At 38.3% G+C, this 17567-nt stretch overlaps 1 protein-coding gene across 5 annotated transcripts in view; it reads right to left on the bottom strand.

The window, feature by feature from the left end:
* The window catches only part of MYO16 (myosin XVI), a 359080-nt gene that overhangs the window by 249952 nt on the left and 91561 nt on the right, over nucleotides 1-17567 (bottom strand). For all 5 annotated transcript variants that reach the window (XM_071430590.1, XM_071430592.1, XM_071430591.1 and 2 more), the window contains exon 2: nucleotides 15730-15993. In XM_071430590.1, coding sequence (XP_071286691.1) covers nucleotides 15730-15955 — 226 coding nt within the window. In that variant the 5' untranslated portion in view covers nucleotides 15956-15993. The remainder of the gene's footprint in view (nucleotides 1-15729; nucleotides 15994-17567) is intronic.

Genomic DNA, 17567 nt, shown 5'->3' with positions numbered 1-17567 from the left:
GTGTTAGAAACCCACTTTTAAGGTGTCATTTGGTATTAGAAATATCCTTAGGGAACTATTAAAATCAAGTCAGTGTTTCCAAGACATCTGAATGTTTCCTTTCTGTCTCAACGTCAGCCTCAGCAGCTGTGCACTAGGATGGTGAATTGGTTCAGAGAGGTGACACAGAATTAAGCTGTTGATTCCAGAGGGTGATGCACTTGCTTTTGGATCAGTTTGCTGATTCACTCTGCAGCCACACAATTGCTAAATCTGATACAAAGAGCCTGCAGTAAAAATGGTGGTAGGAATAGCATCATAAAATCGTGAATGAAATTTTCTGAATTAGAAAAATAGAACATTGACATAACATCCGGCTAGGGCAGTGGGACAGGCCCCAGCTGCCAGACTCTGTCCAGCTGCCCTGGGGTGGCCTCCATGCTCCCAGTGGCTCACACAGCAGCAGGGAGCAGCTGGCCCTCACAGTGCCCTTACAGCATTTACCTGTATTTAATTAATTTTGAACAAATTATCACTTCCAGCAGAATTTCAAGTCCCTTCCCCATTTCCATATGCTTCATGGGAGCAGAGTCAAGTCTCTGCTGTTTTACCTTGTTTGAATATCCACATAATTAATTTTTTCTTACTAAAATCCTATTTATCTATATATGTTATTTTACAGCACATTAAAACTGGTGTACTGTGAAACACTTTCTGTTTGAGATGTGTCCTGTATGATAAACCCTGAGCTATCAACACACTTCAAACTACTGATACCAGCATCCTCTGTCAGACATCTCAGAGGTGGTCAGGAGATCTGAAAAGCAATGGAGAAACCCCACACACAAATGAAATCATCCCCCTCTTCACTTTTACAGAGTTTTAAGATAGACAGAGAGCAATTGGATTTTGGTGTGTTCATGTTACACATTTTTCAACACTACCAGCATTCAGTCACAATCTTTTATGGTTTGCCAAAACCAATGGAGAATGACATTTAAAACTTCTTAATGGTTCTTTTCTACTTCATAATGCACACCCTTATCTCCTAATTTCTTTTTCTTTTCCTAACACAATTCATGAGGTTTGCAAAGACTTAGGACTCTTTGCACATATGGACAGATGACACTTCCTCTTGGAGGTGATGGAATAAGATTTGCAGTCTCTGTCAACTCAGAGATGGAATCACCACATCCAGGAAACTGAGCTTCTGGAGAGGTAGTGTGAAGCCCCTCCTACTCTGCTAAGAATTTGTGACTGAGAAATTGTACAAGAGGTCTGGAGAGATTATCTGTACTGTTCAGTCGTGATCACTGCAGGAAAGCAGCATATGGGGTCCTGTCATGAGTCTCCCATATAAACATGAACATAAAAAGCATTGCATGCTGCACAAATGCTTCAATTTGGGTAAACTCATCAAGTATTACCTTACAATTCTATTCAGCACTTACTGAATTGATTGCAACATGATGGTTACCAAGCCTTTCTATTAACCTGTGCACTACATATAGCAGATATGAACATTTTTACATATTGCTTACATGAAAGGCTTGTGCCACAAGTCTTCAAAGAAAATGACTGTGCCTGTGCACCTAGCTCAAAGATGATTTCATTTCTCATTACTTGTTTTCCAGAATTTTCCAGAATTTGATTTGGCTGAATTGCTGCATTCTTGAAATGAATTATATTGTCACTAAAGGTATTTCAACCTGATATACTCAGTGATGTCCAAGTCTTCAGTCTTTTCTAATTTTTCACCTCTTTCCATGATATGAAGAGTCTGACAGTTATAACTAGAACTTCTCTTATTTTTTGTCTCCCAATCTGCAAGGAATTCTTTCCCACTTGGCAAAGGACAAACTTGTAACATTTCAAAATATAACACAACAATGTTTTTAGTCCTTTTTCAATTCTGACAAGGGGGGCCATATAACAACTTTCACACTTGCCTGTTGTATATTGTCTGTGCAGTCTAGAAGTCTTCTGTCAGTAGTGACTACAACAAAGGTGCAACCAGAAGACAACTATTAAATGTTCTCATAACACTAAGGGACTAAGCGTCACATTTTAACTAAATTTGTTTTAATACATTCTGGAATTATTATTATTCTCCCTGATAACTGATGGGTGGCCTGGAGGTCCAGCAGGGAGAGCAAATTGCCCACAAACAAGTCCAGACAGGAGACATAATTTCTTCCAGTCAGGGCTGCTCTGACTGTACAAGCGCAGTCTCCTGGAAATCATCCTGCTTCCAATCCCTCACATCCTACAGCTGTTTCTGGAGGCTTCCAACTCCAGTGCATTCTGGCTGACACCTTCATTTTCCCACACCAGTAACAGCAACAACCACCACTACCAATATGCCAACAACAAAAAACAGTTGAAAAATAAGCAATGAATACATTATCACCCCAGGAACAACAGATCATATGTATAAAGCCAGCACTGAAGCAAAGAGCTATCCAACTAGAAAACTGTGGCTGACACTTAAACCACCTCAGAATAAGCAAAGGAAAACATCTCCATGTATCTGCTTTGAGATAAGGCTGCCATGCTTGGGCAGCTGAAGATTGCAGTGATGTAGACTTCACTTGATTTCAAAGTTCAGTATGAAATGCAAAAACCACACCAGGACACAGGAGACTGAAATGACAGATTTATAACAGTTCATCCTAAAGAAATGTGCAACCAAAGAGACAAATTTGGAACCCAAACCATCCTGCATTCAGTAACACCAAGCTTACAGACAGCTAAATCTACGTACCAATCTTATGTAAGGTGAACCTCCATGTAGCTACCAGTGAAGCATTTGAGGATGTGGGGAACATAGGAGGTGATGCATGACAGACCCTCTGCCTCCTCTTCTCTGATACCAGTCAGCCACCAGAACTGCAAAATTATTATTCCAAAGCTGGAGCAACCAACACAAACCAAATTTTGCTTTATTTATGTTTTACTTCATTTTTTACAGGCATGGATTGCCACTGAAATGGATTGCCACTGAAGTGTGAACTGGAGTTATAGGCCAGCACAGAGAGGAGAAAATTACACTCACACAGTACTTCATATAATCACCTCTTTTTTATAGTTTTTAGAAAGAAAAAGTCTGACATAAAAGCTGATGGTTTAATTTGGCTTTGAAGCAGAATTATCAGTTGCTCTCCACAGGAATTTCTCTGCTCTGCTTAGTCTGCTCTTGCACTACAACAATAAGAGCTGCCTTAGTTCAACACCCAAGTTGTCTCTACAAAGTCAGCATGATGTTGGACTATTGCACCTTCTAGCCAGACTGATCTTTTAACTCTGTGAATTCAATCTTGATGTCAGCAAGGGGAAGGAGCAACCAACATCACCTGACAGAAGAGGAGCTCTCAATTCTGAGTCATACCAATGAATCTGTGTTCATATAGAGCCACATGGTAGGTTTGGGATGCAGCAACGAGCTACAGCTACAGAGGCTCAAACTTCCCCAGTGATACCCAATGTCATATGTTCTCATTTGCTCAAACAATACATCTGACAGGTAGCTGGTAAATCAGGGAGAAGCCAGAGAGAATTCCACATTAGAAGTGCCTAAGTTAAGAAAAATATATAAGGACTAATCCAGAAGCATCACTAGAACTACATATATTTGGACTTAACATCTGTCCTTTTCTGTTCAACTTGTATAATTCTATATATGTGATCCATAGGGTTTTTAGGGAGAAGCTTGAAAGCAGAAGAAATCTAATGTTCACCCTGTACAGGAACTGAGAAGCCAGTGAAGTTCAAATGGCCATTATTAAAAGGATAGTGGTGTCCTTATATAGGATGTCCTTCCAGTAGACTAAGAAACAAAGCAGCAGTTCAAATTTCACACAGGTACTTCCAGCTTTAAGAGCACTTCAAGGCATATTTTTTGTACTGTCAATAGGTAAATATGGATGTCTGGAAAAAACTACCATTTTATATCAGCAGTAGTTGTGATTGCTAAAATTTGGAGCACCAACCCTAACTCAAGAATTTACTGCTACAGCTGTCATATTTGTCTTTTGAGCCCAAATGTAATCAAAACCCTAAAAAGTGCATGGTAGAGAAATTACCTCCTCTAACCATCTCATTGTCCTGTAAAATTTCTACTGCTTCAAGGTCACCTTTACATTGCATTGTAATAGAGAGTCATCAGAAAGAAACCTAGTAAGAAAGCAGTATGTGGTTCCAGGCTGACTGAATTCTACCTTGAACCTTTTGCATATGCTTAAAACCTTGAATCTTTTCGCATATGCTTGTTTAAAGGAGGACATTTAGAAATATTGTGAATTTCGCCTTAACTACTCACATTTACACCTCCATTCTTAGATGCAATTCAAACAGAAACACAAGCTAAATTAGCCATTCCCTTCGATTTATTGGCTGTATTCTTGAAACCTTCAATTCCTCCACTGCTGCAGCCTATTACTGTAAAGGCCGCAATTAACGGTAATCGAGAAGAATCAATTTTCTATACATTACACCATATAAGCTTTCTACTGATTTCTATCACAGCTATAGAGTTTGTTCACTGTCAATTTGAAGTGCAAAAGATTTTAACAGCTAACAAGCCTTGCAGACCTCAGTCTAAGTCATTAAGATAATATCTCAGTGAGAAGAATCCTCCAACTCATGCCTCAGAGAACAAAAAGATGACTGAAATAATGAGCAGTATATGTATTTTTTGTTTTGAATTTGGAAGAAAAGGAAGGAAGGAAGAAAAACCACTAGGCACTATATAAATAAACCTATTTAGTTCTCAGATATATTTGTGATTTTACTGGGAAAGGTACTACAGTTCAGACAGAATGAAAGAATCATAGAATATGCTGAGTTGGAAAGGGCTCATAAAGATCACTGAGTCCAACTCCTGAACCTGTAGAGGATACCCCAAGAGTCACCCAATGTGCCTGAGAGCATGGTTCAAATACTTGAAATATAACAGGCTGGTGCTGTGACCACTGTCCTGGGGAAACTGTTCCAGTGCCCAAACACCCTCTGGGTGAAAAATCTTTTCCTGACATCCAACCTAAACCTCTCCTGACAAAACTTCAGGGCAGTTCCTTGGATCCTGTCATTGATCACCACAGAGAAGAGATCAGTGTCTGCCCCTTCTCTTCCCCTCATGAGGAAATTGTATCTGCAATGAGGTCTGTTTTCAGTCTCCTCCAAGCTGAACAGACCAAGTGACCTCAGATGAACAGACCAAGTCACCTCAGATGGTTTCCCCTCAAGGCCCTTCACCCTCTTTGTAGCCTCCTTTGGACTCTCTCCAATAGTTCAACATCTTTCTCACACTGTGGCACCCAAAACTGCCCCCAGCACTCGAGGTGAGGCTACCCCAGCTCCCTTGCCCAGCTGGCCATGCTGTGCCTGATGCCCCCAGGACAGGGTTGGCCCCCCTGGCTGCCAGGGCACTGCTGACCCATGTTCAACTTGCCATGGACCAGGACCCCCAGGTCTCTCCATGGCACTGCTCTGCAGCCTCTCATTCCCCAGTTTGTACTCACAACCAGGGCTGCCCAGTCACAGGTGAACAATTTGCCACACGCTCTTGTTAAAAAAGAGCAGAATAACAAAAAAGCCCTAAAAGATTTAGCAATAAAAAAAAAAAAAAAATGCTTGCTGCATTTAGTGGCTCTGGTTATATGTATTTAGTTATGCCTTCAATGGTTCTAGAGAAAAATACTCCACATAGTTATCTCACTCCACAAAACCTCCAAACAAAGTCCACTTTTTAGAAACTTTGAAGAAATGTTCTTCTCAAACTGGCAACTAATTTGATAGTCGTAAAATAAAATCTGCATGTTGCAAGATATCAGAATAAGGTCTTTTCCCAGTCTTATGCTTAAGTATTCAACTTTATTTTATTTTCTGCTGCAGTGTAGTAATTTGAATATGCCCTGGCAGAAAAATGTTACTAAAGTTGAATTCAAAAACTGAAAACATTTTTAAAAACTTATTAAGTTCATTTTTGTAAAGAACTGTATTATTGCTAAAACAGCTTGCTCGTAAAAAAGAAAAAAAAAACAGAAAAGGTTTTTCTCTACTTATTTCTATAGTTCCCCATCTTAATTTCTATCATAGTGTAATTTGTGATTGAAATGAAAGCATTTCAAAGTGATATTGAAAGATAGATATAGAAAAGTTTTCCCTTTGTACTGAAATATTATTGGAAATCAATATGAAGCACAACAATTACAGTGGAGATTAAATCAAAAGCAAATTGCATAGAAAATACTCTACTCTTGTTCTCTTTCTATTTAATAAGAATAGACTGGGAATACAGCAATATTTTTTTTTTTAATCAGGGACTTATAACAATAACCAGAGAATGTCAGCAGTACCTGCTACTCAGTGGATAGCATCTTTCACAGAGAGAATAGGCTTCTGATTGCTGCCAATTTAGAGTCATGCATCCCACTGTAGATCCCCTTTCAAAGGAATAGGAACAACTGCCAGGTGCCAATTTGTAGGTTGCTAATGGCTTAACGAACCTTTATTGGCATGACAGCGAATTTGTGAGTGATTAGTCCTGTGTTTCTTTATACTTTATACTTGAATGCTGGAGCGTGCTGTGCCGGTTTCAGCTGGGGCAGAGATAATTTCCTTCACAGTGGCTGGTAGGGGGCCATGTTTTGGATTTCTGCTGAACACGAGGTCAATAACGCAGAGATGTTTTTGTTATTGCTGAGCAGGGCTTGCACAGAGCCAAGGCCTGTTCTGCCTCTTGTACAACCACACTGGGGAGGGAGTTTTTGGTGCATGGGAGGTTGGGAGGAGACACAGCTGGGACAGGTGACCCCAACTGACCAAAGGGGTGTCCCAGACCATAAGACATAATGCTCAGTATGTAAAAAGGGGGGAAGAAGGAGGAAAGAGGTAAGTTTAGAGTGCTGGGATTTGTCTTCACAAGTCACCATTACATGTGGTGAGAACCTGCTCTCCTGGAGATGACTGAACACCTCCCTGCACATGGGAAGCACCAAATTAATTCTTTTTTTCCCCACTGCTTGTATGTGTGGCATTTGCTTTCCCTATTAAACTGTCTTTATCTCAGCCCACAAGTTCTCTTCTACTCTTCTAATAAGTCTGGTTAGAAGTCATGAGTAATATACATACTGACTTTTCCAACTGCAGAAAATCTTCATATCATAGTCCACCAAAATAAATATTAGAGAATTTTGAAAATGTGTTTAGAAGTAAATTTTAAAAAATTAGGGAAAAATGTGTGTTTTTACAAAGTTTCTCTCATAGATATGTTTTATGCTTGCAATTGAAGCAATATTTATGATTTCTAGTTAATCAAATGTGGTTTTTCTGGGATATGTAGGGTTAAAGTTCAAGAATGGACTTACCTGCATAGAAAATGAGCAGCTCAGTACCTACAGTTTAGAAATCTGTGATTCAAAGAAAAATCTGAAAGCTGAGTTTCTAGAAACTCTCTATATCAGTAAGAGAAAGGCATGCTTTTCAACAAATCCTTCAGAGTGAATTTATAGACATCCAAAACCATCAGAAGGGAATCACAAAGTTCAAACACATATCTCAGTTTTTATTTATTCAAGAGCTTAAGCATGTGAAACAGGACTGCAAATAGGCCAGAATATAGTCCTGTTTTGAAAACACAGTAAGTAGCAGCCATAATGTTAGCAGTGAGATTTTTGTATAACAGTTTACTATTCAGTCAACTTTCTACAGTTTACTGTAATGTAACCAAGACCAGCCAGATCCAATTTGCCTCCCAGGCCCTTCCCCAGGAGAAAGCCATGCCAGACTGGACTCTGTTTGAGATACTTGAGGTGTGTGAACAGTGGGCACAGAAGAGGCAGTGGGACAGAGAAGTGCACAGACAAAAAATGGCTCTCAAAGCAACCCACAGGTAAAACCTGTGGGCAAGCAAAAATGGGTGGCTCACAGCTCCAAGCTCAGTTTTTATGGAGAGAAGGACAGCATCATAAATCCATTTGATCAAAACTCAGATAAATTACACTTGGAGTAAATCTCCCTACTGAGGACAACCCAAAATAGAGGGATGGTTTTTCTTTATTTCCCCACTTGGTACAGGCAGAGGATAGCTGTTCAAACCAAGGTAATTCTGGGCATGTGCAGAGACAAAAAGTGCAGCTGAAACAAATCAGGAAAATTTCATGGCTAAGAGAAAAGTAGTCATGGAGCAGAAGCACTCCTGTGGTTAGACAATCCACTTGGAGAATAAAACCATAGATTAAATCTACACCCTCAAGTCTATTCTTCACTTTTTGATGTGTCATACCTTTTTTGGTGAGTCTTACCTTTTCTAATTAAATAAGTGTTGTATATTAGCAATCATACATATTTTTATCAACAGCAAATAATTTAATATTCAGTTCTCAGCTTCACCAAATTACTAAAAATGTAAACACATGGACAAAAAGCACATATGGAATCCTATAGGAATTCAGATGTATTCAAATTTCATCTCCCTGTGATTTTATGATTGCTTTTGAAATGGCCTGCTTTAATTACTAAACATCTGTTACCCAATAACTGAAGGCATTATGTTTCTCTGCACCATAACAAAAAGATGCCTTGTGTTGCTGAATTCATCACACATGGAGCCAAAGAAACTTAGCAACCATGCTGAATCTATAGGGTTGAAGCCTTGCCCTGGTTTGAAATGTCTCTACCTTCTGGGCCTTTGGAAAAGCTTCTTCATCAATGGGTGGATTGAGATGGTTGATTGATGCTTCATTTTCCTGCACAGAGGGCAGATCAATCAGCAGCAGCTTGTTGGACAATCAGTCCAAGTCCAATGCATTAGTGTCATCCAGAGTTACAGACATGGTTCCCACTCCAGAATGCATGAATTTGTCTTGTGAAAGCATTCATTTACAGTACATACTTTACCTTCTTTCCAAAAGCCCCAGTTCACAACATTTCTGTGTGCTTCATTAATTTCATATGCTCTGATTAGGCTCTTGACTCCACTATTCAGTGTCTAGTGCTCATGTCTCTTAGGGATTGGACAATAAATATTAAATTGTATAAATTATTATACATGTGTGTTGTGATTTCTTCTACAATTGTTCCCAGCAAATCAACACTTGTAAATAGTTTTAGATTACTGTCTAATGTACATTTTTCCTACTCTGATTCAAGGGAAACACTGTAAAATCCAAAATAGCTCTGTGTGGGGAAGTCCCTCTATTATTACATGCATAATGAAATCCATTTGCTTCCCTGGAAAGATAAAAAATAGGCTTTAATTAAGTTTAGAGTGAGAGTAAATAGTAATCTGAAATTAAAATATACTAAATAATGCTAGAGCAATCTGAAACAAAGCACTATAAAATCTGAGAAATCCTTGATTTAAATTTTAAAAACGACTGAGCATGCTAAAATAAAGTAATACAGAGTATGCAATATATTTTAATTCTGTTCTGGATGTTCTTTATCATTCAGAGTTTTAATTTCCTCAAACTGAAATTAGATTAAATTGATTTTTTGGGGAGGTTCCCTCTTCATGACTATGCAAGACTTTATTAATTGATGTTATTTGTCTCATTTCCTATTAATTCAGGTTTTGACCCAAGGCTTAATTTTTTTTTTTTTTTAATCTGGGAGCTTTCTTTTGTCATGAAGGTTACCTGTGCATGTTAAACACACTACAACTATTTGTCACTTTATCCTTCTCACAGCTGGAATAACTGGTAAAAGTGAGGTTCCCCAAAAGAGAATGTAAAATGAAGAGTGCATGGAAAACTGGAGAAAGTTATTCAGATTGCACAACAAAATTCTGATTTGCCAACTGTGTTTATATTTCTGGCCTTTATGCCTTTGGTATAATACATATATATAAAAAATATAAATATACATATCCCATGCATTTCATTTTCCTAATTTATTATCATTTATTATCATTCATTATGATTTTAGACCTGCCTCTTCAGAAGACTATAGCTACAACATCCAGTATACAAAAGAAATGCTAATTAAAGTACCTTTGGGAGGAGAATGGAATGAAAGAAGGTGATATTAAATATTAATCATAAGAAACAGGGCAGGAAGATTTTTAAAGGTGGAAGCAAATAAAAGTGGATTATGGTAATCTGTGATGGCACAGAAGATTAATTTGCACTTTCACACAGAGATTCTTCTCTTTTCCAGAATCACCTTTATTTTCAACTCAAGATGGAGTTATTTTTGCCTAATTTAAGGAAACTCTGCCTTAATGATAAAGATCTAACATGAGAGATGTAATGTTACACCTTTTTGTCACCTCTTTCCGAAACATTAAGCATAATAATGTGTTTTATTACTTTGTATTTCTGTAAAACTCTTGTATTACTAAAATCCTCTGTCTTTAGTAAACATATATTTTTATCTTTCAGTCTCTTCTCGTAGCAAAGATTCCTCTGAACTCCTGGCACACAAAAATGCAATCTTTATCCAAGGGTTTGGTGAATTTTAAAAGCCAGGCATTGCCATGCTTGGAGCCTTTCTTTCTCACGCAACACGTAAAAATCAGAAAAGCTGCCTGAAATGAGTTTGACAAGAGGAGGTATCATCAAACATTTAAAAAGGTAGTCTGAAAGTCAGAATCCCAACAGCAGTCAGGCTACCTGAATTTGTTCCCATTCTTCTTATAAAGGTGTTTGCTAAGACGAGTCTAAGTTCCACACTGTTGCCTGACAAGAGGTTTCACACAATGGAAATGGAAATATACCAAATGCTCTCACCACCCTGTCACTACTGCCCACATCCTGCTTCTTCCAGCTTCTCAAAGACTGCTGGCAATGTTAAAACTGGTTGTTGAGGATCAGTAAGTTTGCCCCGAGGTGTTTGCCAGACACAGTCAGTGCAATCCACTGTTTTACAGAACATCTTGTATGTAACCAACCAAGCTGTTTCTACTGGAAAAAGGACATTAAAGCATAACCAAGCCTAATGTAATAGAATGCAAAAATAAGAAGTTGGTTAGGAGATTTGAAAACAATTCAAGGAAATAATATAAAATTAGTTTATTTCTGCTCAGTTTCAGCCTCTGTTTTCTGTTTCAGATTATTTGTCTTTTTCCCATGAAGAAGGATTATTATAACATCTCTGACACATTCTCCTAACGAAAGCTAATTGTTAACTCATCTGCCACCTTAAATTAAAGATACACTCTTCTTCTGAATAGATTGTTTCCCCTCCCCAGAGCCCTCTTTATAGCCCAAAGTTCTTCAGATGTAAATTACAGCTCCGCACCAGCCCCACCTGTACCCCCTTTTATGCTCACTTACACACCCTTTTAATTAATATAACTGAAATTTATCGTAATATGGTACATGATACAGTGCTCATTGAAATAACTAATGGTACTGAACCCTTCCAATATATTGATTATTCCAGCCCTTTCAAGTATCATGATACTACCAATCTCACAATAATATTACATCTTTCAAACAGCTAGAGATACTGGCATCAGAGGAAGGGAAGTGAGATGGGATTTCTGTTTACCTTCCTACACTATGAAACAGCTGGGCAGTCAATCAGCTGGGGCTAGGACCCAGCCTCGGGAGACCTGCCTTGGCAGTGAACATTGCAGGAAAAGCAGGATATTGGTATCATCTTCTTTTTAAATCACCTTTTCCTGACATACCCTGGTGAGAGAAGGGAGAGTAAGGCTGTCCCAGCCACCATATCCCAGCATTCTGTCTCTAAAGACAAAGTCATTCCTGCAACTCTGCAGGGTTAGGAAGAAGCTCTGGGAGAATTGAGAAGGACTGACTAAAACAGGGAGTCACTACAAAAGGACAAAGAATCATTACTAGAGACTCAGCATTATGCTAACACACACTCACCCTGGTATCGCTGCTATTTAGAATCACAATGCTGTCACAGAATCAGCATATTGCTCATCAGAAGGATGAAATGGGCTTTAAATAGGTTTAGGGAATCTGCATTTCCCTTTTGTAATGCTGATTTTCACAGGAGTACCTCTTTTGTCTCCAGGCTGAATTTGATGGCGCTCTGCACTTTGTACCCTGACCCAGCACCACCTGCCAGCCCGGCAGACTTTATGGTACACACCATGACTGCATCACAACTGAGAGGTTTTACAACAAAAGACACTTACTACATACAAAGATTGTCTGACAATCCTAGATTTTGAGTAATTCCACAGGATGACTGAGAAGGTGGGTTACAAATTAAACCAAAAGATGATAGAAACTAAAGCCAGTCCTTTAGTTTCCCCTATGTTAGATTTCAGGTACAGGACTCTCATGTCCACTTTCAGCTACTGTTTTCATTGTAGCAAGATTATCTATCTGCTCACTTTCCAAAAAGCACATCTTTCAAAGCAGCCACTGTTTCTCACTGTTTCAGTGCTGTCAGTCCAATAACTGCACCTTTGCCTCAGGAAGGAAGCACATCCCTTATCCTCAAGAGGCCCAAATGCTAAGAATCCATTTGCCTACCTTGTATTTGTAGCAGAAACTCAGACTTCGACTGGCTCAGTTAATTTCCTGAGTGCTGGGTTCATTTCCTAATCGTTTGTAGATGGGTCTCAGCTGATGAGCAGGCTCAGCAAATACCAATGTATGGTTTGTGTACTAGAAAAGATCTGAGTCCACATGGTAATGCCACATGTAGGTGCAAGCAAACCTAGTATGCAATGGGAAGGAATGGGTTGCAGAAGCCTCCTTGGCTACCTCTCCCATTTTTCAGTACATCTATATGACTGGTGCCAGGAAGACAAATTGCCTGCTGTCCATTTTTATTAGGGATTTAATATCTCACAGAAGAAAAGTATGTAGTATTTAAACGAAAATTAACAAGAGGTATTCCCTTGCCAGCAGTAAAAAAGTACAAAATCAGTGTCAAAAAACAGTGCACTCACTTATTCATCAGCTTCTGCTTCTATACATGTCAACACTGAGAATAATAGTTGCAGAATCTCCCAAAATGCTCACTGCTAGTAGTGTGGGTGGATGTGGCCCGTCAACAGCAGTAAAAACATAGTGCTTTAAAACAGAGAAACTACAGGGTGCTGCAAGGAGACAGAGAATGAGGATTCCCCTTCAATCTCTCCGGGTCAGATAAAATATTAAAGAACAGTTATACTACTAATAATAAAATAATAAAAAGGAGCAAAGATACATAATTTCACTAATTTTTAACTTATTGAGAAATAATATGAGCATATATTTAATTTATAAATTTGATACAAAGCAGGTCACTAGTAAAAATTTCTCAAAGCCAATTCTAAAATTAATTTTAGAGCAAACTAATGGTCACTCCTGCTAGCATGCAGTAAGAGAAATGGTTTTTGTGTTCAGTAGCAGCTGGTATAGTAATTTTGGAGATTTTTCATGAATAACAAAGGCAATGAATTTGTAAAAGTGAAATTCTGACCAGACTCAATTGTGAAATGTCTCTGCACCAGCCACATTATAAATTCATCTTTCTATATGTATTAATGGTATCCAATTTATCTCATGTATTAAACCAGAACTACAACTCACCACTTCAAAATGTGCTGTCCAGTCTATATAATTTATGATACTTCAGAAAAACTGAACCCCTGGCCTTCACTTGGACAACTACTTGTATCCCCTTGCTGTGCCCTCTTTCCACTTTCTATATGACATTGTTTTTGCATTTCATTCATAGAACTGCAAAACAACTTTCTTAGCTGTCTTTTACACCTACCCAATGCTGTTGACTGCAGAGGATATTGTAAAATATGATTAAATAGAGAAGAGAAACAGGTTGTAGCAAAAGTCCAACTTCCCCAGCTATATCCCATTACTTCCATGGGATTACTCCAGGCTCTGTCTAGCTGAGCCTTACGGACTGAAAGTTCATTGCTGTTTTGGGGTACCAGCTGTACTTCCAGACAACATCTTCCAGTACAGCTTTGCCTGAAAAGAATCTACGTTACATGCTCCATAAAACACCACCAAACACAGTAAATGGATGTGACATTTATCACAAAATATTATGTCTAATTTGAACAGAAATTCTAATGTAGGTACATTCACTGAAGAGTCATGGTTGCATGTTCCACTTAACAACAATAGTAGGAAAACATCTTTCACGTCTGTGAGTATAAACTTTGTTGTTGTTGTTGTCCTGGTTTGGGGTTTTTTTAATGATAATAATTCTTAATATAACATTTTTCACCCCAAAGCAAACAGGCTCTGGGAACATTTGGCTAGAAACACAACAGACAGGCACTTGCAGGTCCCCAAGCTGCCTAAAGACAACAATCACACATTTTCATGAATTTGTTGCCTGGGAAAGAACCACAGGCAATAAACTCAGGACTATGTTATCTGTGGGCTATTTGATCTCCTTGCTTCTGAGGATCTGTTTATCTGTTTCAAGTGCAGGACAACATTCCTGGTTTTCCTCCACTTTACTTCCCTCTGCCTGAGATATCTTCCCTTTCTGCTTACGTTATTCAGTCTCAGCACTTGCTGAACTTTATATTCTGATTCAGGTGCAGCTCAAGGCCAAGTATAGGTAACACAAAACACTGTTGATGCCTTTCCACCACTGCAATAAGCAACCTACATCTCTTCAGTATGAATGTCAAAAATAGCCTCAAGTATCTGAATTTTACAGAATGTTAAGAGTCATATGTAGTATTCTGCTTGGTTTTTGAAGAAAGTTGGAGCTATGGAAACATGGAAGAAGATCTTTTGTTTATAATTCCTGCTAGAAAGAAGCAGGAGTGTGGAATGAAGTTTGTGAATTTTATGTATTATTTAGTTATAAATGATGCCCTGTGCACTCACTTTAAATGAAGAATTTTTTGATTCATTTCTACTAAAGATCTCAATGTATAGGACTATACCTGAGTGATAAGCAGTGATGGAGCAAATGCACAATAAAATGAAGATTCAGGAGTGAGTAAGAAAGGCATAGTTATCAAACGGATAAAAATTAGGAGAATCTTGCCAAGTTCTTTGCATGATGTCTGTCTGTCTCAGAATCTCCCCTTTTTACTCTAATGTGATTACAATGAACTGACATAAAATCTGTTTGCAAAGGAGTTGCCAACAACATTGCATCAGTTCTTTTCTTATATCCCTCCTGACCAGACAACCTTATGGGGATTTCTGGGGACTTCTAAAAGCTGGGAGATTCTTACTGCAAGGTTTGGTTCACTTCTGAGATATAAATTACAAATTCCTCTGGTTACTATCAGCTGCACCAGGGATTCACACAATGCCAAGAAACTAAAAACAGAGCAATAAAGTGTGGTTACATAATTCAAAAGGACATAAACATAATTTCACAAGCAGAAAGATGACCTTCTATCTAGTGTGACTATGGGTCAACACCATTTCCTTGCTCTAGACACACCAATGTCACCAACAGCAGAATCCCTTACTCCAAATTTTGGCTAAAAATGAGAACCTAATTTTCAAAGTAACTTGTGTTAAATTCTATGGCTCATGTAAGAGGCCAGGCATAGTCATAGATTCATAGTCCTTAATTATTTTGAAATGTATTAGTTTATATTAATCTCAAAATAAATTCATTAGATTTCTGAAAGTTTACTCTCCACACTACTCTCCACACCTTATTCATTCCAGTAAGAAGTTGCAACGTGTTGTGTGCAATACATGTCTACATATTTCACCGAGACAATCACTTTATGTGTTTTTTATTTTACTTAAAGACAGATGAGCAAAACAAGAAAGCTTTTCCTCTGAAACATTTACTGTACAAAGGAAAATATCGTATAATGTTAATATGTACCTTCTTTATCATCGTGGCGTATGATTGCATCCTGTATCATATCAGCAAGATGAAAGCAAACTCGTTGATTCTTTCCATGTTTCAGCTTCTTCCCGTGGCCCTCCCGTTTCTGGAAAGCTTTTTCCCGCTCGTAGTACGCCTTGATTTGGTCACAGCGCATGCGCTTGACCAGCCGCTGCCGCTGGCCCAGGGGGAGGGACTCCAGCAAGCACTGCTCAATTTCCATCTCATGGGTCCGAAAAACATTACATAGCTGGAAACAGCCTGCAAGGAATTAAACACAAGCAACTTTAGATCTTGCTTTCAAATGTGCCATGAAATCTCCACCAATTATTTTGTTGCTCTAACCGTGTGCAAGTCCATCATGTAAGCTCCTCCTACTCGACCGAGACTGACTACAGTTTATGTCAGTATCATTTACTTTTTGAAAATAACACATAACTCATAGACTACAGTCTATGTCATTGTCATTTACTTTTTGAAAATAATACATAACTCATTCCATTAAATCACTGATGCATTTTTTTAAAAGCTGACTCAGGCCATGTGAAAAAATGTGAATAGAAAGAAGTCTGAATGTTCAGTTGTGAGATGGGCAAAATACCTACATATTTCAGTACAATTCAAGTGGCTAGCATTTGCTTACAAACAAGAAACTACTAAGAAGATTAATTCTAGTTTGATGCCCATGTGTCTTTTTTATTCATTTTCATCTTGCTTTAGGTTGGCAAATTTCTGCATTCAGTGAGAAGAAAAACCATCATATCATAATTCTAATGAGTTCATTAGCATGCAGTGGGCACTCAGATAACTACCTCCTAAAAACATCAGTCACTTCAGATTCTAACCATGTGTATAACTTTTTTCTAATTTTTTAATTTTTTTGATTATATAGAGACATCAAATTGATCCTTCTAATGAAAGCATCAGACACTGAAATCTTCATGTGGAAACTATCACAAGTGTGTCTTTGAATCAGTTATTCCTAACATTCACAGCACTTCCTTCAGGTCAGATTCCTTTTTTGGTTTTACCATTAAATATGGTATTTTTGCTGACATTGCAATAACTCTGTTTCCTCACTGTTTTATTTTTTCTTTTCCACTGGGAGTGAAGACAGAAGTGGAGAATGGAGTGCTGCTACTTGCTTTCACTATTATGTTACAAAAGGAGGCTAATGGATTGTCAGATAATTTTTTTCCCCAACTCCTTGGATGTGAATCCACATCCATCAACAACCTGCCCAGCATCTTGCATCCTGGCTACAGACCACCCCATCACTTCTGATTCTCAGGTTCTACTTTATGGATTTCCTTCATATGGAGGCTAGGGACTCAAATTTGTACTTTCTAAGGGCTGACAGCAGCTCAGATGAGGAAGGTTTTCTCTCCACAGTTTGAAGTAGGACCTCTTGAAGGAAATGCAGACTCAATTCACCTTGGGTAGTTAAGAAATACCAAAATTAGCCTTACTCTGCAACATAAGAAACAGGTTTTTTCTACCTGTTTTGTATAGTCACATCATCAAAGGATCCCTCCCTCATTGAGGGCATGCCTGAGTACTGCTGACTAAATGACCACTTTGTTTTCTCCTTGTGGTTTGACATGTGTTTAATCTATTGAATTCCATTCAAACCCTGGTCTGAAGCCACAATTAACAATCTCCTGACAGGATTTTGTAAAGCTAATGTTATCACAGCACATAAAAGCATCACAAATATTTATTAATTTTCATTTTAAAAAGAGACAAGAGTATCCTTATCTGCATTCTCTATAAAGGAAGTGATATTCTTTTTAAATTACTCACTGATTTTTGGTGTCCCATTCAAGAATTTTGTG

Source organism: Agelaius tricolor, unplaced genomic scaffold, assembly GCF_023055355.1.
Source record: "Agelaius tricolor isolate 1412-34295 unplaced genomic scaffold, bAgeTri1.0.p SCAF_7, whole genome shotgun sequence".
In the NCBI taxonomy this organism is placed as follows: Eukaryota; Metazoa; Chordata; class Aves; order Passeriformes; family Icteridae; genus Agelaius; species Agelaius tricolor.
Note: the sequence above shows the minus strand (reverse complement) of the source record. Positions and strands in the feature narration are given on the sequence as shown.